The sequence below is a fragment of the Aegilops tauschii genome, chromosome 5, assembly GCF_002575655.3.
Source record: "Aegilops tauschii subsp. strangulata cultivar AL8/78 chromosome 5, Aet v6.0, whole genome shotgun sequence".
Taxonomy (NCBI): domain Eukaryota; kingdom Viridiplantae; phylum Streptophyta; class Magnoliopsida; order Poales; family Poaceae; genus Aegilops; species Aegilops tauschii.
The window spans coordinates 347,771,898-347,795,457 of NC_053039.3; the positions used below are offsets into that span (position 1 = coordinate 347,771,898).

General features: G+C 46.7%; 2 protein-coding genes across 2 annotated transcripts; one reads left to right on the forward strand and one right to left on the reverse strand.

Annotated features, from left to right (window-relative positions):
* Positions 1 to 7,514: 7,514 nt before the first annotated feature.
* LOC141022851 (uncharacterized) lies at positions 7,515 to 13,031 on the forward strand. The gene is made up of 4 exons (XM_073499124.1): positions 7,515 to 8,451; positions 8,559 to 8,619; positions 12,460 to 12,932; positions 13,027 to 13,031. Exons 1-4 carry the CDS (start codon positions 7,515 to 7,517, stop codon positions 13,029 to 13,031), a joined length of 1,476 nt encoding a protein of 491 aa, XP_073355225.1.
* Positions 13,032 to 15,778: 2,747 nt separating this feature from the next.
* LOC109772454 (glutamate receptor 2.8) lies at positions 15,779 to 22,748 on the reverse strand. Its single transcript, XM_020331138.4, has 3 exons — positions 22,367 to 22,748; positions 20,957 to 22,260; positions 15,779 to 17,166 (listed from the first exon to the last, which is right to left on the reverse strand). The coding sequence occupies exons 1-3, from the start codon at positions 22,626 to 22,628 to the stop codon at positions 15,883 to 15,885; spliced, it is 2,850 nt and encodes a 949-aa protein (XP_020186727.1). The 5' UTR covers positions 22,629 to 22,748; the 3' UTR covers positions 15,779 to 15,882.
* Between the last annotated feature and the right edge of the window lie 812 nt (positions 22,749 to 23,560).

Consider the following 23,560-nt stretch of genomic DNA (forward strand, 5'->3'; position numbering starts at 1 on the left):
CAGTTGAAGATTCGAGAGCAGGATATACCTAAGACGGCTTTTACCACCTGGTATGGGCTGTACGAGTATACCGTTATGTCATTTGGTCTGACTAACGCACCTGCCTATTTCATGAACCTGATGAACAAAGTGTTTATGGAGTTTTTGGATAAGTTCGTCGTGGTGTTCATTGATGATATTTTGGTCTACTCAAAGAACGAAGAGGAGCATAAGGAGCATTTGCGTTTGGTACTTGAGAAGCTCAGAGAACATTAGTTATACGCCAAGTTCAGCAAATGTGAGTTTTGGCTGAAGGAAGTTGGATTCCTCGGACATGTTATATCCGGAGAAGGAATAGCAGTAGACCCCGCCAAAGTTGACACTGTGACAAGCTGGGAATCACCCACGTCAGTTGGAGAGATCCGGAGTTTTCTTGGACTTGCAGGATACTACCAGAGGTTCATTGAAACTTTCTCGAGGATTGCTAAGCCCATGACAGAGCTGTTAAAGAAGGACACCAAGTTCAATTGGACGGAGGAATGTGAAGCTAGTTTTCAAGACTTGAAGAAACGTTTGGTTACATCACCAGTGTTGATTCTGCCAGATCAACGCAAGGATTATGAAGTATATTGCGACGCTTCACGTCGAGGACTTGGAGCAGTGCTTATGCAGGAAGGAAGAGTTGTTTCATATGCTTCACGACAACTTAAACCCCATGAGAAGAATTATGCCACCCATGATTTGGAGTTAGCAGCCGTAGTGCATGCGTTGAAGACATGGAGACATTTTCTCATCGGAAACCATTGTGAGGTGTACACGGATCACAAGAGTTTGAAGTACATTTTCACGCAGAAGGAGTTGAATCTCAGGCAAAGGAGATGGTTGGAGCTCATTAAGGATTATGATATGAGATTGCATTATCACCCAGGGAAGGCTAACGTAGTAGCTGATGCGTTGAGCCGCAAGAGCCATGTTAACACCCTCATGACCGGAGAGTTACCGAAATTATTAGCCGAGGATCTTCGCGAGCTATGTTTGGAGATAGTTCCAAGAGGCTATTTAGCAACATTGGAGATTCCGTCTACCCTGATGGAAAAGATCAAAGAATCTTAGAAGACAGACAAGGAGATTAACGAGATAAAGGAAAGGATGAGCAAAGGAAAGGCCAAGGGATTTCGTGAGGATGAGCACGATACCTTATGGTTTGACGACTGCGTTTGTGTGCCCAATGATCCAAAGATCAGGAAGTTGATCTTGCAAGAGGCCCATGATTCACCGTATTCGATTCACCCAGGAAATACCAAGATGTATTTGGATTTGAAGGATACTTTCTGGTGGACCGGAATGAAGAAGGATATTGCGGAGTATGTAGCAGTTTGTGATGTATGTCAGAGAGTGAAGGCAGAGCATCAGAAGCTAGCAGGATTGCTACAGCCATTGCCGATACCCGAATGGAAGTGGGATAAAATAGGCATGGATTTTATCACGGGATTGCCTAGGACTCGTTCAGGCCATGACTCAATATGGGTTGTAGTCGATCGTTTGACGAAAGTAGCTCATTTCATCCCAGTGAAGACCACTTACACCAGTGCTAAGTTGGCAAAGATATACATGACCAGAATCGTATGTTTGCATGGAGTTCCGAGGACCATTGTATCAGATAGAGGAACCCAGTTTACTTTGAAGTTTTGGAATCAGTTACATGAAACTTTGGGTACCAGGCTAGAGTTCAGTACAGCTTTTCACCCACAGACAGATGGACAGACCGAGAGAGTCAATCAGATTTTGGAGGACATGTTGAGAGCTTGTGCGCTAGATTATGGATCTAGTTGGGACGACAATTTGCCATATGCAGAGTTTTCTTACAACAACAGTTATCAAACCAGTTTGAAGATGGCCCCTTTCGAAGCTTTGTACGGAAGGAGGTGTAGAACACCATTGTTATGGGACGAAGTTGGAGACCGCCAGTTGTTTGGACCAGACTTGATTAAGGAATCAGAACAGAAAGTGAAGTTGATTCGCGATAGGCTCAAGGTAGCCCAGTCCAGGCAGAAGAGTTATGCGGATTCTAAACGCAAGGAGACAGTTCACGAAATCGGAGACAGAGTTTATCTCCGAGTATCACCACTTCGAGGAGTGAAGCGCTTTGTAGTTAAGGGAAAGTTAGCGCCACGTTTTGTAGGACCATACAGAGTTTTGGAGCATATGGGAGAAGTTGCTTACAAGCTGGAATTGCCTGAAGGATTGTCAGGAGTTCATGATGTATTTCACGTTTCCCAGTTGAAGAAGTGCCACGCAGATATGGCTGATATACCACTGAGAGATACAGTGCCACTGGAAGCGATTCAGTTGGAAAGTGATTTGACCTATGAGGAGAAACCAGTTAAGATTCTTGAGTATGCCATCCAAGTCACCCGTAGCAAGGTTATCAAATTCTGCAAAGTTCAGTGGAGTCACCACACTGAGGACGAAGCCACCTGGGAGCGAGAGGAAGATCTACGGAAGAACCACTCTCACCTATTTTTCTAGCCAACCCGAATCTCGAGGGTGAGATTCATCTTAAGGGGGTAGGTTTGTAACATCCCAAATTTTTAATTTGGAATGTTATACATTAGATCATCATTGCATACCATATTTCATTGCATTTTCGGCAAATCCTCGAAAAATCCTAAGCAACTCAAGGACCCTCGGAGAGAGTTGGGGATTTTCCCGGTTTTCATATTTGATTTTTATCAAATTATAAAACAAGGAATTTTGGTTTTAATTATTTTTCTCTCCGAAAAATATTTCGTATTAAAATAAACGAGAGGAGAAAATATGACTTCTCCAAAATAATTGAAATATTGGAGGAAAAATATTAAAATCAAATATTGGATTTTATTCGGATTTTATTTGCAATATTAATTGCATTATGAAAATTGCACGTTTTTCAAAACTGCATTTTTGGGCCAAGAAAATGTTCATCTCGTTCTAATTATTTTAACTAGAAGGTGAAAAATTAGTTTTGGCATTTTTGGATTTTTATTTATTTTTCTACGATTTTTTTTTGGTTCGGCGAAATTATTTAAAAAAACGCCGAGCGCGCCGACTGGGCCGAAGCCCAGCCGACGGCCCAGCTCCCCGCGCGGCCCAGCCGCGAGTCGTCTCCCATCTGGAGACAGAGCCGCCGCCCGACTCCCGCACGGCCACGACGCCGCCGCCGTCGCCCATTCCCCAAGGCAACCACCCCTTCTTATATACTCCCCCCGTCCCTCTTCTCACCCCGCCGCCCTGACCTGCACCCGTCCCCGCCGCCAAGAGCGCCCGACGCTGCCGCTGAAGATGACGCCGCCCCGGAGCCCGTACGCCGCCGCCGAAGCCCCGTCTCGCCGCCCCGACGTCGCCCTGAGCCCCGCCGCCCCCGTCCGACCCCGCCGGAGCCCGTCCCGAGCCCCGTCAGAGTTGCCCCGACGAGGTAGCCGCAGCCGCCGCCGACCGTCCGGTTTTTTTCAAAAACCGCCTCGGTTTATTTTTTTGGAACCCTAGGTTTATTTTCTTAGATCGGTTTATTTTTTCGGTTTAATTAATTAGTGAACGTTCACCGACCCATTCGTTTTAACGAACGTGTTTGTCGGTTAGTCGCTGTTAACGAACGTCCGTTCGTTTAACTGTTCGTCAGTTTTCTTTTTCGTCGGATTTTCCGCGATTATTCCAGATCGCGATTTCTGATCAGATTTTCGTTCTGGTTTATCTTTTCGCTCGTTTATCGGAATCAGGGGATTCAAGCGCCTAGAGTTTCATCTCGAAATTCTCTTTCCGTTTAACCTGCTCAAACAAGTTTTTGCTACTGTAAAAGTTTACTTAGATCCGGATTAGTAACGAAGCTCGTTTCTTTCGCCGTTTGACTTTCGTTGCTTCGTTTGATTTGATTCTTTTTGCAAACTGGAGTTCTTAAGTTGAACTTTCTGGTTAGATCTTTATTTGAGTTTTACCTGTGCATTTGATGAGTGCTTATTGTATGCTTGTTTGTTTGCGATAGAGTACCCGGAGTGCGCCGCTTGCTACTTCGAATCTCTAAGTTTCACGGATCATCAGCAAGGCAAGTAACACTTTGATCATACCTCTTTACTACCCAGTTTTATTGCATTAGATCAAACCCTCAAACATTGCATGGTTAGGATCTAATTAAATTGTGGGTATTGGGAAGTAGATGAGGTAGTACCTATTGCCCTGTTTATTATCAACCCTTGGGAGTTACTTCTACGTTTGCTTATATCGCTATGCTATGCTAGTATACGTGGATTGGGTTTGAGAGATATTCACGACAGATGTGAGATTGATAATTAATGGTTTACCTAAGGTGGCAACTAAAACTCACATCTGGGTGGATTGAGGCACCTGGGGAACCCAGTGTTGCCTGTATTTTTGGATATCCCGGAGTACCCGTGTGATCATCCTATGGACCGCCACCCAGGCTCAAAGGGATCATGAGATTATTCATGCTAGAAACTTCCATGTGCAGCCACAAGCTATTATGGGCTCTAGCATAGTTGAGTAGGTTACATGATCTCTTGAAGAGGTGGGCTAGCAGATGTAGGGGAAAGTAGGTGTAACTGTCCACCCGGAGTAAAGGGTTATTGTTTCTGAAAGACTGTGTCTCGGTCATCCATTTCTCAAACATCATGTAGTGCGAGAATCAAGCGGAGGCGATCGAGTCTTGTGGGGAAAAGTGCACAAACCTCTGCAGAGTGTACAAACTAATCATGATTAGTCGTGTCTCCGGTTATGGACATCTTGAGTATCTAGTACCTGGATTATCATGTGAATCTCATCACCATGTTACTTTAATTAATTTTGTTGGGTTAATGATGATACTTAATTGGGATTGAGAATGCTGTCAACCATTCTCAATGTTTAACAACCACCATGATAGTTAAATAAAATTTATTCCTTTGTAGTAGGGAAAAATTGGCTTTTTGCAAAACTGTAACCATAGAGCCTTCTACCAGCCATATATGCATGTAGTATAACATTATTATGTTCATTACTCTCTATGTGTTACATTGCCAGCATATTCCATGTGCTGACCCGTTTCGGGCTGCAACGTTTTATGTTGCAGACTTTTCAGACGACGAGTAAGGTGCCTTAGGTCGTGGTCTTATACTCAGTGATGCCGTTGGAGTTGATGGACTCACTTATCTTCCAAGTCTTCCATTGTTATCGTATTAGATGGCCTTAAGCCATATTTATCATACTTATTCTCTTTTGAGATACTCGTTTTAATAAGTGTGTGATTGCTACTCTGTTATAAATCCTCCATCTGTACTGTGCGTGTCAGCATTACTGATCCAGGGATGACAATAAAGCACAGAGCACAGACTGTTTGAGGTCTGGTCGCTCCAAGACTCCAAAGCGCCGGCACCTATCAACACCTCCAAGAAGGATCGCGACGATGACGACGCTGCTGCCAAGGGTTTCCCCCGGTACACGACGAAGCGAGAGGAAGGGTAGCCCCCGACGCCCTCCCGGAAGGTCAGGTGGCACCCACAGGCGCCACCGATCCGGTGTCGGCCAAACCGACAGGAGTTTCCCCCGATCCCAACCCGCACCTCGGGAGCTCCGGAGCCTGCCACCAAACCAACCACCACCCTGCGCCAACGCGGTCATGAAGCCCCACGCCGTCTCACCACGGCACCGCGAAGTGAGGACAGCACGGCGAAGAATCAGAGCCGGGACTAGGGCATCAGCACCGTCGGCAAGCGGGAGGGCCCCACCTCCACCGTCAGCGAAGGTAGCCATCCGGACGCAATAGTAGGAGCACACCAGGCCCGGCCGAGCCCTCGTGGGCCCGTAAAGTTCCCGCCCTCGCGCTGCTGCCGGCACGCCGTCGGCGCCGCCGCCCCACATCCGAGCCGCTCCTCCTCCACACCGCGTCGCAGACAACGAGGCCACGCCGGGGAACCGGACCGCTAGGACCCAGATGGGGCCGGGAGGGCCCAGATCTGGGCCGGGGGCGCACCGCCGGCCACCGCACGTCACCACGCCGCCCTGCCGCCAAGGGCAGCACCACCGCGCCCACCGCCGGCGACCGTCGCCGGGTCGCCGGGCCGCCGCCTAGCCGAGCAACACCGCCGCCATCACCTGCCCCAGGAAGGAGACGAGCGCGCGGGGACAGAAGGGCCCGCCACCGCCGGCACCACCCGGGCCAGCGCCGGGGGCACCCGCCGGCGGCGGCGGGGGAGAACCACCGGAGAAGGGGGCCGAGAAGAAGGGGAGGGGCGCGCCGCCCCGGCCACCTCCCGGGGAGGCGGCGCAGGGGCGGGAACGGGAGGGGAGGGGGGAAGAGGAGGGTGGGATGCGCCGGGGAGGAGGAGGGCCGGCGGCGGCGAGAGGAGGCTAGGGCGCCGGCGCCAGCGGCGGAAACCCTAGCGGGAGCCTAGCGGGTCGGGCTCAATCCCTCTTCCTATTTTATCCCAAGGAATTACAGCTATCTCGGAGCATTTGTATTAATAAAATAGATAATGGAGTTAGAGATGGAGATAGTCCTAAAACATAGACTAATTAATGTATCAACATATATAACCTTTTTCCTGGCGGTTTTACAATTTACAATTGCGCTTGTCTACGATGTACACTAGGTGCCCACTGTTAGAATTATTGGGATTTAAACCATATGTTATATCCAATAGTTTCTAGGAAAATCCCATAGGCCCATGTGGCACGTTCATGCATGACAAGAAAGAAGTTAAAATATTTGCGCTAGTGGAAAATGAAACCGAATGGTGGTGAATGATGACATTCATCTCCTCATTGATGGCATCAATATTTTGGTTTCGGTTTCATTTCTTCATTAGTACATTGGTTTCTTCATACCGTGCGTGCTAGCATATTTTGTCATGCAAGAACTTGAAACGATTTGCCTACTAATGGGAGACGAAACTGACCACTTAATAGGATTTTTAGTGCGTCTGTTTCTCCTCTCCTTAATGAGAATTAGTGCGTCCATTTCAGTTTCATCGTGTTGCTCCTATAAGAGGTCGCTCCTCTTTCCAACGAGACACAACTCTTCGCATTGTTCCAGAGCATTGCACCGTCTACCTCTTTCCCATCTCGCTTCCTGGCGTGCACCGGAGAGTGAGACAGCAGGCCTCCGGAACCCCGCCTCTTGTGATCCGGTACGGGAGAGGGGCGATCAGGTTTTTGGGGAGCGTCCTTACGCGACTGCTCGAGTCTTGTTCATCGTGGCTGCAAACGGCGACATCACTGACGACGAGTTCCCCAACGACGACTTCTTCCCCGACGTCAAGGACCTCTTCAGCGACATGATGATCGGGACATCTGCACCTTCTGCTACTGCGCCGTATGCCATATTATCCTCACTGTTAGGGCTAGCATTTGGTTTATTGCTAATGGCAATTGACATGGATATGATGCATTTTGCTTATGATTTTGATTGTATGACTAGTCTCAACGAATTGTTGCTAGTTTCTAGTTTCATCAATATATTGCTATTCATGTTTTATCCATTATTTTTCTGGATTAAACTAAACGGGAAAATGCCTAATTATTCAACAAACCAAAAACCTGATATGTGTAGGCAATTTTCTCCTATTGCTTTTGCTGCAACTCTCAAGCCCGCACCATTTGAGGGCGTGAACTATAAGAGGTGGCGTGCGGGGGTAGTTCTTTGGCTTACCACCATGGACTGTTTTCACGCCTCTAAAGGGAAGCCAGAGGGAGAGCTGACTACTGAGCAGGAGCAAGCTTTCCAGGCTATAGACACCCTCTTTAGAGGTGCTGTCTTGAGTGTTCTTGGCGACAAGATTGTCGATCCATTCATGACCATCATGGTCGGTAAAGATATGTGGGATGCACTCGGAGCCAAGTTTGGAGTCGCGGACGCAGGAAGTGAGTTGTATATCATGGAACAGTACCATGACTACAAGATGACTAATGACCGCTCCGTTGTTGAGCAGGCTCATGAGATTCAGTCGCTCACTAAAGAACTTGAGCATCTCAATTGTGTGTTACCGGACAAATTCATTGCCGGAGGCATCATTGCCAAGCTTCCTCCTTCATGGAGGAATTTTGCTACCTCTCTGAAGCATAAGAGGCAAGAGTTTATTGTTGTCAATCTAATTGGCACTCTTGATGTAGAAGAGAAGGCGAGGGCAAAAGACACACGTTCTCGTTTCCATGAGGGGAATTCCAGTGCCAATTTGGTACAAAAGAGAAATTTCCAAACCCACAAACCCAAGAAACAAAACTATGCGGGCAAAGGAAAATTTGATGGCAAGTACAAAGCCCCACAACCTGTCAACTTCAAGAAGAAGAAGGATACTTATAAGAAGAAAGGAAAGTGCCATGTATGTGGCAGTGAAGAACATTGGGCTTCATCCTGCAAGGACCGCTGGGACATGCGTCAGAATGAGAACAATAGCAAGACCGCTAATGTTGTTATTGGCGATGTTGACATGAAAGATGTCGGGTATGGTAAATTTCCTACCATCCTTTCAGTATGTCATTCTCCAGATTGGTGGATTGACACCGGTGCCAATGTACATGTGTGTTATGACATAAACATGTTTTCTTCTTATCAGGTCGCAAGAACTACACCCGTGCTCATGGGAAACGGGACACATGCTTCTGTTCATGGTGTTGGTACGGTCGATCTGAAGTTTACTTCGGGAAAGATCGTGCGACTGAAGAACATGCAGCATGTCCCTGCTATAAATAAAAATCTTGTCAGCGGTTCTTGTTTGTGTCGAGATGGTTATAAATTGGTATTTGAGTCCAATAAGGTTGTAGTATCTAAGTGTGGACAATTTGTTGGGAAGGGCTATGAGAGCGGAGGCTTGTTCCGCTTATCTTTGTCAGACTTTTGCACTAAAGTTATTAATCATGTTTGCAGTGAAACCGAATCAAATGTTTGGCATTCACGACTTTGTCATATTAACTTTGGTGTCATGACGCGGCTAGCAAATTTGAGTTTAATCCCAAAATTTACAATTGTTAAAGGTTCTAAGTGCCAAATTTGTGTGCAAGCAAAGCAACCTCGCAAGTCTCATGCGACTGTTGAGGCGAGGAATTTGGCACCACTTGAACTCATACATTCAGATCTTTGTGAGATGAATGGTGTGTTGACAAAAGGTGGAAAAAGATATTTCATGACACTAGTCGATGACTCTACTACATATTGCATGATATATTTGTTGAAAACAAAAGATGAGGCTTTGCACTACTTTAAAATCTACAAAGCCGAAGTAGAGAATCAACTCGATCGAAAGATCAAAAGGTGTAACATCCCAAATTTTCAATTTGCAATGTTATACATTAGATCATCATTGCATAGAATATTTTATTGCATTTTGGCAAATCCTCGAAAAATCCTAAGCAACTGAAGGACCCTCGGAGAGAGTTGGGGATTTTCCCGGTTTTCATATTTGATTTTTATCAAATTATAAAACGAGGAATTTTGGTTTTAATTATTTTTCTCTCCGAAAAATATTTCGTATTAAAATAAATGAGAGGAGAAAATATGACTTCTCCAAAATAATTGAAGTATTGGAGGAAAAATATTAAAATCAAATATTGGATTTTATTCGGATTTTATTTGCAATATTAATTGCATTATGAAAATTGCACGTTTTTCAAAACTGCATTTTTGGTCCAAGAAAATGTTCATCTCGTTCTAATTATTTTAACTAGACGGCGAAAATTTATTTTGCCATTTTTGGATTTTTATTTATTTTTCTATGTTTTTTTTGGTTCGGCGAAATTATTTAAAAAAAACGCCGAGCGCGCCGACTGGGCCGAAGCCCAGCTCCCCGCGCGGCCCAGCCGCGAGTCGTCTCCCACCTGGAGATGGAGCCGCCGCCCGACTCCCGCACGGCCACGACGCCGCCGCCGTTGCCCCTTCCCCAAGGCAACCCCCCTTCTTATATACTCCCCCCCGTCCCTTTTCTCACCCCGCCGCCCCGACCCGCACCCGTCCCCACCGCCAGGAGCGCCCGACACCGCCGCCGAAGACGCCGCCGCCCCGGAGCCCGTACGCCGCCGCCGAAGCCCCGTCTCGCCGCCCCGACGTCACCCCGAGCCCCGCCGCCCCCGTCCGACCCCGCCGGAGCCCGTCCCGAGCCCCGCCGGAGTTGCCCCGACGAGGTAGCCGCAGCCGCCGCCGACCGTCCAGTTTTTTTCAAAAACCGCCTCGGTTTATTTTTTTTGGAACCCTAGTTTTATTTTTTTAGATCGGTTTATTTTTTCGGTTTAATTAATTAGTGAACGTTCACCGACCCGTTCGTTTTAACGAACGTGTTCGTCGGTTAGTCGCTGTTAACGAACATCCGTTCGTTTAATTGTTCGTCAGTTTTCTTTTTCGTCCGATTTTCCGCGATTATTCCAGATCGCGATTTCTGATCAGATTTTCGTTCTGGTTTATCTTTTCGCTCGTTTATCGGAATCAGGCGATTCAAGCGCCTAGAGTTTTGTCTCGAAATTCTCTTTCCGTTTAACCTACTCAAACAAGTTTTTGCTACTGTAAAAGTTGACTTAGATCCAGATTAGTAACGAAGCTCGTTTCTTTCGTCGTTTGACTTTCATTGCTTCGTTTGATTTGATTCTTTTTGCAAACCGTAGTTCTTAAGTTGAACTTTCTGGTTAGATCTTTATTTGAGTTTTACCTGTGCATTTGATGAGTGCTTATTGTATGCTTGTTTGTTTGCGATAGAGTACCCAGAGTGCGCCGCTTGCTACTTCGAATCTCTAAGTTTCACGGATCATCAGCAAGGCAAGTAACACTTTGATCATACCTCTTTACTACCCAGTTTTATTGCATTAGATCAAACCCTCAAACATAGCATGGTTAGGATCTAATTAAATTGTGGGTATTGGGAAGTAGATGAGGTAGTACCTATTGCCCTGTTTATTATCAAACCTTGGGAGTTACTTCTACGTTTGCTTATATCGCTATGCTATGCTAGTAGACGTGGATTGGGTTTGAGAGATATTCACGACAGATGTGAGATTGATAATTAATGGTTTACCTAAGGTGGCAACTAAAACTCACATCTGGGTGGATTGAGGCACCTGGGGAACCCAGTGTTGCCTGTATTTTTGGATATCCCGGAGTACCCGTGTGCTCATCCTATGGACCGCCACCCAGGCTCAAAGGGATCATGAGATTATTCATGCTAGAAACTTCCGTGTGCAGCCACAAGCTATTATGGGCTCTAGCAAAGTTGAGTAGGTTACATGATCTCTTGAAGAGGTGGGCTAGCAGATGTAGGGGGAAGTAGGTGTAATTGTCCACCCGGAGTAAAGGGTTATTGTTTCTGAAAGACTGTGTCTCGGTCATCCGTTTCTCAAACATCATGTAGTGTGAGAATCAAGCGGAGGCGGTCGAGTCTTGTGGGGAAAAGTGCACAAACCTCTGCAGAGTGTACAAACTAATCATGATTAGTCGTGTCTCCGGTTATGGACATCTTGAGTATCTAGTATCTGGATTATCATGTGAATCTCATCACCATGTTACTTTAATTAATTTTGTTGGGTTAATGATGATACTTAATTGGGATTGAGAATGCTGTCAACCATTCTCAATTTTTAACAACCACCATGATAGTTAAATAAAATTTATTCCTTTGCAGTAGGGAAAAATTGGCTTTTTGCAAAACTGTAACCATAGAGCCTTCTACCAGCCATATATGCATGTAGTATAGCATTATTATGTTCATTACTCTCTATGTGTTACATTGCGAGCATATTCCAAGTGCTGACCCGTTTCGGGCTGCAACGTTTTATGTTGCAGACTTTTCAGACGACGAGTAAGGTGCCTTAGGTCGTGGTCTTATACTCAGTGATGCCGTTGGAGTTGATGGACTCACTTATCTTCCAAGTCTTCCGTTGTTATCGTATTAGATGGCCTTAAGCCATATTTATCATACTTATTCTCTTTTGAGATACTCGTTTTAATAAGTGTGTGATTGCTACTCTGTTATAAATCCTCCATTTGTACTGTGCGTGTCAGCATTACTGATCCCGGGATGACACTAAAGCACAGAGCACAGACTGTTTGAGGTCTGGTCGCTACAAAAGGCTTAGGTCGGATCGCGGTGGAGAGTATTTTTTCAATGAGTTCAATTTATTTTGTGAGGAACATGGTATAATACATGAGAGGACGCCTCCCTACTCTCCCCGGTCAAACGGGGTTGCCGAACGAAAGAACCGAACTCTAACTGATTTGGTTAACGCCATGTTAGATACAGCGGGACTTTCCAGGGAATGGTGGGGGGAGGCTTTGATGACTGCAAGTCATGTCCTAAATAGAGTTCCTACGAAGAATAAAGAGATTACCCCGTTTGAAGAATGGGAAAGGAAAAGGCTTAAACTTTCCTACTTACGAACTTGGGGTTGTTTGGCGAAAGTCAATGTACCAATTACCAAGAAGCGTAAGCTTGGGCCAAAAACAGTTGATTGCGTTTTCCTGGGTTATGCTTTCCATAGCATTGGCTATAGATTTCTAGTGGTGAAATCTGAGGTACTTGACATGAATGTTGGTACCATCATGGAGTCGAATGATGCGACTTTCTTTGAGGATATTTTTCCTATGAAGGATATGCCTAGCTCATCTAGTCAGAGGTCACAGACAACTCCTGGACCTACTGTTCCATTGGAACATTCCGAGAAGAAACACACAGATATTCCTGAGGAGGATGACAATGAAGCTCCTAGAAGGAGCAAGAGACAAAGGACCACAAAGTCATTTGGTGTAGATTTCATTGTGTACCTCGTGAATGATACTCCCACTTCTATTTCAGAAGCTTATGCATCTTATGATGCTGATTACTGGAAAGAAGTTGTGCGTAGTGAGATGGATTCTATCATGGCTAATGGGACATGGGAGATCACTGATCGTCCTTATGGGTGTAAACCTGTAGGGTGTGAGTGGGTGTTTAAGAAAAAGCTTAGGCTCGATGGTACAATTGAAAAGTACAAGGCACGACTTGTTGCCAAGGGCTATACCCAAAAAGAAGGTGAAGATTTCTTTGATACTTATGCGCCTGTGGCCAGATTGACCACCATTCGAGTACTACTCTCATTGGCCGCCTCACACAATCTTCTCGTTCATCAAATGGACGTTAAGACAGCTTTCCTAAATGGAGAGTTGGAGGAGGAAATTTACATGGAACAACCCGATGGTTTTGTAGTAGATGGTCAGGAAGGAAAAGTGTGTAAATTGTTGAAATCTTTGTATGGTTTGAGACAAGCACCTAAGCAGTGGCACGAGAAGTTCGAAAGAACTTTGACATCTACGGGCTTTGTTGCAAACGAAGCCGACAAGTGTGTGTACTATCGCCATGGTGGGGGCGAAGGAATTATATTATGTTTGTATGTTGATGACATACTTATATTTGGAACAAATCTCAAGGTCATTCAGGAAGTGAAAGATTTTCTGAATCAAAACTTTGAGATGAAAGACCTTGGAGTAGCTGATGTTATCTTGAACATCAAGCTTTTAAGAGGTGGTGATGGTGGGATCACTCTCTTGCAGTCTCAGTATATGAAGAAGATTCTGGATCGCTTTGGATATTCAGATTGCAAACCTTCTCCGACACCTTATGATCCGAGTGTTTTAATTCGGAAGAACGAGGGAGAAACAAAGGATCAATTGAGATATTCTCAAATCATTGGCTCGCTTACGTATTTAGCTAGTGCTACGAGGCCTGACATCTCGTTTTCTGTGAGTAAACTAAGCCGATTTGTTTCAAACCCGGGAGATGTTCATTGGCATGCACTTGAGAGAATAATGCGCTATCTGAAAGGTATTGCGAGTTATGGGCTTCACTATACCGGGTATCCAAGAGTACTTGAAGGTTATAGTGATGCAAATTGGATATCTGATGCTGATGAGCTTAAAGCGACAAGTGGTTATGTGTTTACACTTGGTGGTGCTGCTGTTTCCTGGAAGTCTTGCAAGCAGACCATCTTAACAAGGTCAACAATGGAAGCAGAACTCACAGCATTAGACACGGCAACGGTTGAAGCAGAATGGCTTCGAGAACTTTTGATGGACTTGCCGGTGGTTGAAAAACCAATACCAGCTATTCTAATGAACTGTGATAATCAAACAGTGATCGTCAAGGTAAACAGTTCTAAGGATAATAAGAAGTCATCAAGACACGTGAGAAATAGACTGAAATCTGTCAGGTTCATGAGAAACTCCGAAGTTATAGCGTTGAACTATATAAACACATCGAAGAATCTAGCAGATCCCTTCACAAAGGGTTTATCACGAAATGTGATAGACAATGCATCGAAAAAGATGGGATTGAGACCCACTACATAAGTTGTTCATGGTGATAACCCATTCTTTGTGATCGGAGATCCCGTGAATTAGAATTGGCGAGAGAAACTATTGGATAACTGAGAGGAGAATATTTATTTGACAAAAATCCACTCCGTTATGATGCAATTCTCTCCTAATCTGTATGGTAGGCTGATATTTATCTTAATGTGTTTTGAATGGCTTGGGTAGGCAAAGATGTTGTCCTACAGAACATCTAGAAAGAACACACCTATATGAGTTAGACTGTTAAACGTCGTGGTCTGTGAGAGTTGGGTGTTCTCTAATAAACTCATGAAGAGGCCCCGGAGTATGACGCATATGCTCCTACCCGCGGGAAAGTTTTCAGCGGTCTAGTATCGGTCAAGGCTTTTACGTGAAACTTGTTTGCACAAAACTTGCAGTTCAAGGCGTAGTCCACTGTTCAAGTTGTGAACAAGTGTAGCGTGGAGTTCTAGGTGAAAGTTCAACTTAACAGTCTCCACCGAAACACCGGTATATAAACAATGTTTTGGAACCATAGGCAAACTTGATGTGCCTCTGGGATCTGGTGGGGGATTGTTAGAATTATTGGGATTTAAACCATATGTTATATCCAATAGTTTCTAGAAAAATCCCATAGGCTCATGTGGCACGTTCATGCATGACAAGAAAGAAGTTAAAATATTTGCGCTAGTGGAAAATGAAACCGAATGGTGGTGAATGATGACATTCATCTCCTCATTGATGGCATCAATATTTTGGTTTCGGTTTCATTTCTTCATTAGTACATTGGTTTCTTCATACCGTGCGTGCTAGCATATTTTGTCATGCAAGAACTTGAAACGGTTTGCCTACTAATGGGAGACGAAACTGACCACTTAATAGGATTTTTAGTGCGTCTGTTTCTCCTCTCCTTAATGAGAATTAGTGCGTCCATTTCAGTTTCATCTCGTTGCTCCTATAAGAGGTCGCTCCTCTTTCCAACGAGACACAACTCTTCGCATTGTTCCAGAGCATTGCATCGTCTACCTCTTTCCCATCTCGCTTCCTGGCGTGCACCGGAGAGTGAGACAGCAGGCCTCCGAAACCCCGCCTCTTGTGATCCGGTACGGGAGAGGGGCGATCAGGTTTTTGGGGAGCGTCCTTACGCGACTGCTGGAGTCTTGTTCATCGTGGCTGCAAACGGCGACATCACTGACGACGAGTTCCCCGACGTCAAGGACCTCTTCAGCGACATGACGATCGGGACATCTGCACCTTCTGCTACTGCGCCGTATGCCATCTTATCCTCACTGTTAGGGCTAGCATTTGGTTTATTGCTAATAGCAATTGACATGGATATGATGCATTTTGCTTATGATTTTGATTGTATGACTAGTCTCAACGAATTGTTGCTAGTTTCTAGTTTCATCAATATATTGCTATTCATATTTTATCCATTATTTTTCTGGATTAAACTAAACGGGAAAATGCCTAATTATTCAACACCCACTGCTCACACAATCAATCTACTCATCACCATCGCAATTCCCTGGGAACAATCAGTAATCATTGGTTCGCTGCAAGAGAAATAAGTCGAAGATCGAACGGCAGTTGATCAGCTACTGGCCTCTGCCATTCTCTCCAGAGCCGTCAGGGTTGGGAGCCACCTCATGCCTCTCCTGTCCACCGGCGGCCAGCTCGATCTCACCGGTCGCCGGGCTTGCCGTCCCCGACCACTCGCTCGTGTAGGGCGCGCTGAGCGGGCTGCCAAGCTCGCTGTGCGCAATAGGAGGGGAGGCAACCGCGTCGTTCCGGACAGACACGGCGCCGCCGTCGTCCTTGACCCTGAATGTGTGCGACGAGGGGTCCTTGTCGTCGAAGAGCTTGAACAAACTCGAGAGCCAGTCCTTCCAGGACAAGTGCGGCGGGAGCTCCCGTCGGTTGGCCGCGACAAAGGTGGCGAGGTGGACGACGCAGCAGAGGAGTGAGGTGGCGCCGGTGATAAGGAACAGGCCCCAGAAGCTGCTGAAGCTGAGGCTGTTGGACGTGAACGGCCCGCCGTCCTGCGTGGCACCATCGTCGTTGGGGTCGCCGAACCACTTGCGCTCGATCATGTTCATCTCATCGCTTTCGGTGAGCTTTAGGATGGCCTGCGACAGGTCCGTCACGTACGGCGACCCCTTGGGGAACGCGAACCCGAACCCGCCGGTCTTGTTGAGCGGTCCCGTCATGGTGAAGTTGTCGCGGTAGGTCTTGAGGAAGATCCTGAGGTAGGGCGTCTCGTTTACGACGGCGCCAATGCTGCCGTTGAGCAGGCACTCATGGATGGTCTGCGAGTTCGGGTACCGCACGAGCCTTCCCTGCGGGAACCCGGACGCCGTCATGGCCCTGAGCACGAAGGAGTTGTTCATGACCCCGACCATCTCCGTGCCCCGCTGCAGCTCGCCGTAGTCGGCCACGGCCGGCTCCAGCTGCGGCACCGTGAGCATGGACGTGAGGCTCGCCGTGTAGCTGGACTGCAGGATGAGCACCACGAAGACCCAGACGAGCACCACGAACCTGGAGAGGTTGCTCTTGAGCGTCTCCCTGTGGGCGAAGACGAGGGTGGAGAAGCCGAAGTAGAGGAGCGTGCCGACCTGGTAGGAGGCCGGCCCGCGGAACTCGCGGTTGCCGCGGTGCTCGATGGCCCAGACCACGAAGCCGGTGAAGAGGAAAAAGGCGGCGCTGACGAGCCAGAGGTCGTAGCGGAGCGGCTTGAGGAAGACCCATGTTCGCTTGTTGCTCCGTTGGTCGCGCACCCGCACCAACATGGCGATGGCCGTCCCTGCGTAAGGCAGCGTGAAGTCCACGTGGTTCGACCGGTTCGCCGTCATGGTGATGTCCGCCACCGCCGCGTCGAACGTCTGCAGAAAATGGAGGAACGACAAGGTTGATTAATTTATCCAAAATTTGCTCAATGGAAAGAAATCCTTCGGTATGTAATGTGAAAACTGATAGGTTTATACATAATCGGCAAGGCCTCTTCTTCAACAATTATAGCTTGATAGCTTGCTCGACAAAAACTCTTTGACCACTTGTAAGTGAATTCAAGTCATCAATCAGTAAGATTGTTTGCTCAATTGTGCGTTCGAAAGAATTACTCCCTCCATCTCATAATATAAGAGTGTTTTTGACACTACAGTAGTGTCAAAAACGCTCTTATATTACGTACGGGACAGAGGGAGTAGCTGTTAATTTGACTCGATAACTAGAGTAGTCAGAATATATAATTGTTGGGGTCCAAATAAAAGCAAATTCAAACAAATCTAAAAGACTTTTTTGGCAACCGTTGATAAAATGTTTTGAGTGCTGAAGTTTTGGAAAGAAATCTTCAGCATGTAATGGGAAAATTGATGGGTCTACACATAATCTGCAAGGCCTCTTATTCAACAAGTATATCTTTGATAATTGATAATGTTATAGTATGCAGTTCATAATAAAATATCCAGTATCCAAGTCATTTGTTTAGCCTATAAAAACAGCGACCGATATGAGTGTATGATCAATACGACCGGCAATGCAGCCGATATGAGTTATCCATGCATCTTGAGAACTGGGCAGCAGCCCAGTGGCAAGGTGATAGTGGCACATCCTTGCAGACCGGTGTTCGACTCACGTCGAAAGTGAATTTACGCGATCTCATCCGGGTAAGCTTCTTCTATAGTGCTAGATCTTATTTTCTTATTTTATATAGTTATCCAATGCATCTTCGGCGTGGTCGCCCATCGTTTTCGGCGACGGTAGCGGTCTTTGGCGTGTCACCTCCTCCAAATCCAACAAAAAACAAAGGGAAAAGAGTGCACACATGTTTCACACGCGCACGACTTTTTCTACGATAAATGATACCCGGACCAGCCAAGCAGGGTCCGATACAGTCCTGGTGGCCTAGTAGGATGACAAGGATCTCTCGTGCTACTAGCTCGCCTACTGCTACTATACAAAACTGCAACCAGTTGTTGCTAATTTTAAGCAGTATAATATAATCATCATCGGTTGCTTAATCGCTTACCGCCAGACGAGATCACCCGAGCACGATTCGATTCCCGAAACAAGCAGACAGGGCCACCTACTCTACGCTATACGTACGACGAGCTCGTCGGCACACGACCGAAGATTCCAGTAAGCGCGCTGCGTGCAGTGCAGAGGTAAAATGGACAAATTTAACATCAGCGTGAAAGTATTTCACAAACTAAACTGTTTTTAGAGTATTTCACCCAACTAACCCTTATATGCAGTGCCCGACAGCAAGACGTTGACTCTACTGTTCAGCGCTTTACAGACAAACGCTACACAGTGTAGTGTAGCGCCTTTCTGTCGGGCGCTGCACAGGTGTAGCGCTTGAGTGATAGGCGCTGCACAGTAAAGTCAGCGTCTTGCTATCGAGTGCTGCACAAAATAGTCGGCTGTGTGAAATATTTCTAAAAACAATTTAATTTGTGAAATACTTTTGACCTGAGGTGAAATTTGGCAATTTTTGCCCGATGCAGATCCCAGCCTTGAGACCATGTGGAACGTTCAGTACGTGGGGCGTGATGTCGTCAACCGTGACATAGTGGGCTCACGTTGGCAGGGCACACATCATGCCTCGCTAGGTTCCAAATTGCACAGATAGTACTACAAAATTTAAGGGAGTGCTAGCCACCAAATCTAGATTTTCTCCACCTCGTAAATCACAAAGCCGTCATCAGACCATTTAAAACTATGCAAATTGAAAAGTTTAAACTATTGCCGATATGTTTTTTTTTCTAGGGGCCTTGTGAGAGAGTGGCTTTTTATCATTCTCTAATAACTGATTGGTAATTAAAATGGTACTCTATAAAAAAAGAACGCCCTTTAGCAACAACTTGCATACCAAATTTTCACTTGTATCAAAATATAAGACTTTTTTGATACTCCATTTGTATCAACAAACATCTTATAGTTTGATATAGAGGGAGTACGAGTTAACAAGGGTGAAAGGTTGTTTAGGTTTCATGCACTAGATCATGAGCCACTGGTAATAAATGCTCTAGCGTGCATTAGTTTTCCTAATACGTGTTGCAATGTTAAAAAAACACCATCATCATAGACCTTTATTTTTGCAATATTCCCATTTTATGTGCAAAAAAGTATATATACAAACAATATAGTACAAATCCAATTCATATTACTTGTTGCTGCTCTAGTACAACTTTAATACAAGTAATATGGATTGGGCGGGGGGGGGGGGGGGGGGGGGGGGGGGGGGGTACACTAAATCGACACATTGTTTTTCAATAAAGTCATTGTGAGTTATCTAATGAATGCATGAACACATTTTTTACCGCGTAGGTATCTAATAAATACTATTCTCTCCGATTCATAATAAATGTTGTAATTTTAAACTAAGGTTGAACTAATCTTAGTTCAAAACTACGACCCTTATTTTGAATCAGAGGGAGTAGTAAGATAGAAAATAATAAAATATGTAATGAATCCACATACGTAAGAGGAACGACAGTCTATTACTTGTTTGGCTTATACTCCCTCAGTTTCAAAAGGTATCTGGTTTTTTTTAAAGTCAAACATGTGAATGTTTGGATCAAGTTTTTAGAAAAAAATATCAATATCTACAATATCAAATTTGTACATTAGATCCATCACCAAAAGTATTTTCATAATTTATGATTTTATATTATAAATATCAATACTTTATTTTATACTCCCTCATAATAACAAAAAGCGTCTTACATTATAGGACGGAGAGAGTAATCTTGATCAAACATACACAAGTTTGACTTGCATGAACATCAATACACTTTATATTCTAAAATGGAGGAAGTATATAGATTGACATGTCTCCGGTCCATGGATATGGATGTTAACCAACAAATTGATAACACTGACGTTTTCAAAGGGAACAGGAAACCTTGACAACAATGGTACACTAGCATTCAATGGTCAACTGGCCTAACTCCGCAAAAAAAAAAACCCGGTCAACTGGCTTAATGGCTAGGAATATTATTCAAGTCAAAATATTCGTCAAAGAAACTTGAACAAGGTATGTCCAAAAACTCTCGTCCCAACCACACATGTACTGCATGGTGTGTAGTCTAGTCTATGCTGGCCCACACACCTATTTTTCTCTCACAAAAAGAATAGTACTACTCTTGTTATCAAGTTGACCCTTGCTATATCTTGACACTTATTAGTACCCCTTCCGGTCCTTCTTAGTTCGCATATAAGATTTGTCTGAAATCAAACCTCGCAAAGTTTGACCAACTTTATAGAAGAAAATACGAACATTCACAACGTGACATCATTATCTTTAGATGCATCTTGACTTAAATTTTCATATCGAATAACTTTAGCATTATAGATGTTGATATTTTTTCATATAAATATGGTAAAATTTTATGAAGTTTGACTTCAGAAAATTCTTATATGCAGAGTAAAAAGGACCGGAGGGAGTACTAGTATATATATCAGTGTATGATATACGTTTGTTTGATCCAGCATAGAGTACTGATCCTAGTTTAATTTTATGTAACGTGTAACTTGCATATCATCACGTCAGGGTAGAAAATGGTGGTTAATTGGAGTGATATCTTTGGGATCATAGTGCATGACTTAACAAGTATGTAATGATAAGTTACAGCATCATGAAAGCAGGTTAGATTAAGGAGTGCTACTTACCCCATTGCCAACCGCTTGGACAAGGTCGTCGTAGGGCATGGACGCCGCCTTCACGTACTCGAACGGCAGGGCGTAGGGCAGCAGCCGCACCGCCGCCTCGAACACCTCGATCACGAACCCGCTGGCCGTCGTCTGGTTCGTCGCCGGATCCACCTCCAGCCGCACGATCGGCTTGTAGCTGTCCGACACGTTCCCCGGCACCGCCACCCGCAGCTTCCGCGCGCTCGTCGGCTGCACCCACCCCGTTGGCCGGACCGTCGAATCTCCCGGCCAGATCACCGGCCCGAGCTCGCCTCTCGACTCGTTCGAACCGTGCCGGCTCAGCCCGTGCAGGAGCGTCCAGAACCCGATGCCCCTCTCTCTTCCGTTGTCCATGATGTTCACCACCTGGAACGCCGGCACGGCGAGCTCGCCGTTCACGAGCTCGAACTTGCCGCCCAGGCCATCGAATTTCGTGCTGTTGATAGCTCGGAGGAAGTTGAGGCCTGATGTTGACTTGCCGAGCCCGGCGATGTCGGTCGGGCCGCCCTTGCCGCCTACAAGCCCAGGTGGCGACGATAAGTCGCCGGAGCTGAGTCGCTCTGCTGCGGACGCGACGGCCCATGCGGCGTCGTACGCCCACAGAGCGTAGCAGCCCATCACGGCTTGCGCCGGCTCGGCGTCCCGGTGGTCGCGCATGTACCGGTGCGCCCATCGTTTCTTGACGCCGCGCAGCCGCGTCGTGTCTGGTACGTACGGCGTCAGCCCGATGACCCCCTGCGGCGGGTCGACAGAGCCGAGGAGGCCCGTGAGCCCGTCGGTGATGATCCACACGTAGCCTTCGGCCATCATGCCGGTGTCCACGGCGGCGGCGAACACCTTCTTCGCGAGCTCGGGGCGCGTGTGCAGCACGAAGACCCGCGTCTGCTCGGACTCCATGCGTAGCAGCGCCGCGGCGATGGCGTCGTGCAACGCCGCGGCCGGGAGCGCGCAGCGGTAGGGGACCTCGGTGCGCTCGGCGGTGAGGGCGTCGACGAGGAAGGGCACGAAGGCGGCGCCGTAGTCGTCGTCCTGGTAGATGGGCACGACGCGGCGCCACCCGAAGTGCGTGGCGAGCGCGGCGATGGCGTCGGCCTGCGACGCGTCGCTCAGCGCGGCGCGGGCGAAGAACGCCGCCGTGGCAGGCGACACCGACGGGCTCGTGGCCGAGAAGGACACGACGGGGAGCTGCGCCTGCGTGGCGAGGTCGGCGACGAAGGCCGACTCGACGGACGACTGCGGGCCGAGGATGGCGCGCGCTCCCTGGACCGTCATCAGCTGCAACGCTGCACGCACGCAGCAAAGGCAAGAACAGAAGGGCTGTCAAAACAACGACCGTGGAGACGCTCTGGTGCGCGCGTGGAGAGGATCAGAAGGGCCGTCGGTCCATACCGGCGGACGCGGCGGCGACGACGTCTCCGCCGGAGTCGTGCGGCAGGATCCGAACCCGAACGGGGGAGTTGGGGTAGGCGGCGTAGAAGTCTTCCAGGGCCATGGGGATTGTGGTCGTGGCGATCTTGCCGACTGGCGAGCCGGCGTCGACGATGAACCCCACCTTGACCTCCGTCGGCGTGGCCGGCTGCGCCTGCGACGTCAACAGGATCGAGGCGGCGAGGCATGCCAGGAGGAAGCGAGCGTGGGTGTGCCCAGCCATGGCAGAGAGATCAGGAGAGTCAACTGCTGCGTCGAGGGAGCAGTTTGTTTGCAGTCCGCGAAGACGGACGCCCTGCGCTGCGTGGCAGCTTTGTATAGTCACCACATGTGTAGAGAGCTTTGTTTGTTTTTGGTTGGATCGGATGCTGATTTGCGCGCGTGCAACTTGGGCAATTGGGTCGGGTGGACAGAAACTTCGAAGTGGTCGTCAACACGCTTTTGGCATGTACAATTGTGGCATATGGATATATATGCATATGCCTTTCAAGAAAAAGTAGTTTGAGACATTTATATAGATTTTTTTCTCCGCAATGCAAGGTATCATTAGTGGGCCTCATCAAAGAATAGAAAATAAAGACTCTACTACATATGTACCTCTACTTTTCACTCTAACTTTTTCAACTTTTTACACCGAATCACACTTTTTTCTCTTCAAACACCTGTCTCCCGCAAAGGATCCCACTTTCTCATCCGAAACTACTTTTTCTGGCATCCGATCCTACATGGCATACGGGACATCACCCTGAGCTATGCATTATACATGCCCTAATAGGACCTGAACTAGAGAAGGGTCGAAGATGTTGCTAATAGGGCTACGATGGGCTCCAGTTTTAGATGATTGTAGGGAGTTATTGAGAGAGTTCGGGGAGGTTACGTTGAGCATTGTAATAGAGAGTCTAATGTTATTGCTCATGAGCTAGCTGAGTGGGGGCATACGAATGGTGGATGCACCTTCGGTTTTTATTGCTAAATTTTCAGCGGATGATGTAATCATTGTTTGAGTTTTAATAAAGCTATATGAATTTGAACTGGTTCTTAATTGATTCGATTTGAGAATTTTAAAATAGCTATGAGGCCTTCCCATAAAAAAGTACTATTTGCAAAGGTCACTCCCACCTTCCCAGGTTGTGACAAGTGTCACATTGTATATGC

What these genes read in the sequence shown, in the direction of transcription:
- LOC109772454 (XM_020331138.4), bottom strand. Translation starts at nt 22,628, where the DNA reads ATGGCTGGGCACACCCACGCTCGCTTCCTCCTGGCATGCCTCGCCGCC. An exon ending in CGTCGCCGCCGCGTCCGCCG is followed by an intron (nt 22,261 to 22,366) that starts GTATGGACCGAC and finishes GCGTGCGTGCAG; the next exon opens with CGTTGCAGCTGATGACGGTC. An exon ending in TCCAAGCGGTTGGCAATGGG is followed by an intron (nt 17,167 to 20,956) that starts GTAAGTAGCACT and finishes CATTTTCTGCAG; the next exon opens with ACGTTCGACGCGGCGGTGGC.
- LOC141022851 (XM_073499124.1), top strand. Translation starts at nt 7,515, where the DNA reads ATGCCTAATTATTCAACAAACCAAAAACCTGATATGTGTAGGCAATTT. An exon ending in CATGAAAGATGTCGGGTATG is followed by an intron (nt 8,452 to 8,558) that starts GTAAATTTCCTA and finishes TCTTCTTATCAG; the next exon opens with GTCGCAAGAACTACACCCGT. An exon ending in TGCTTCTGTTCATGGTGTTG is followed by an intron (nt 8,620 to 12,459) that starts GTACGGTCGATC and finishes TGCTTTCCATAG; the next exon opens with CATTGGCTATAGATTTCTAG.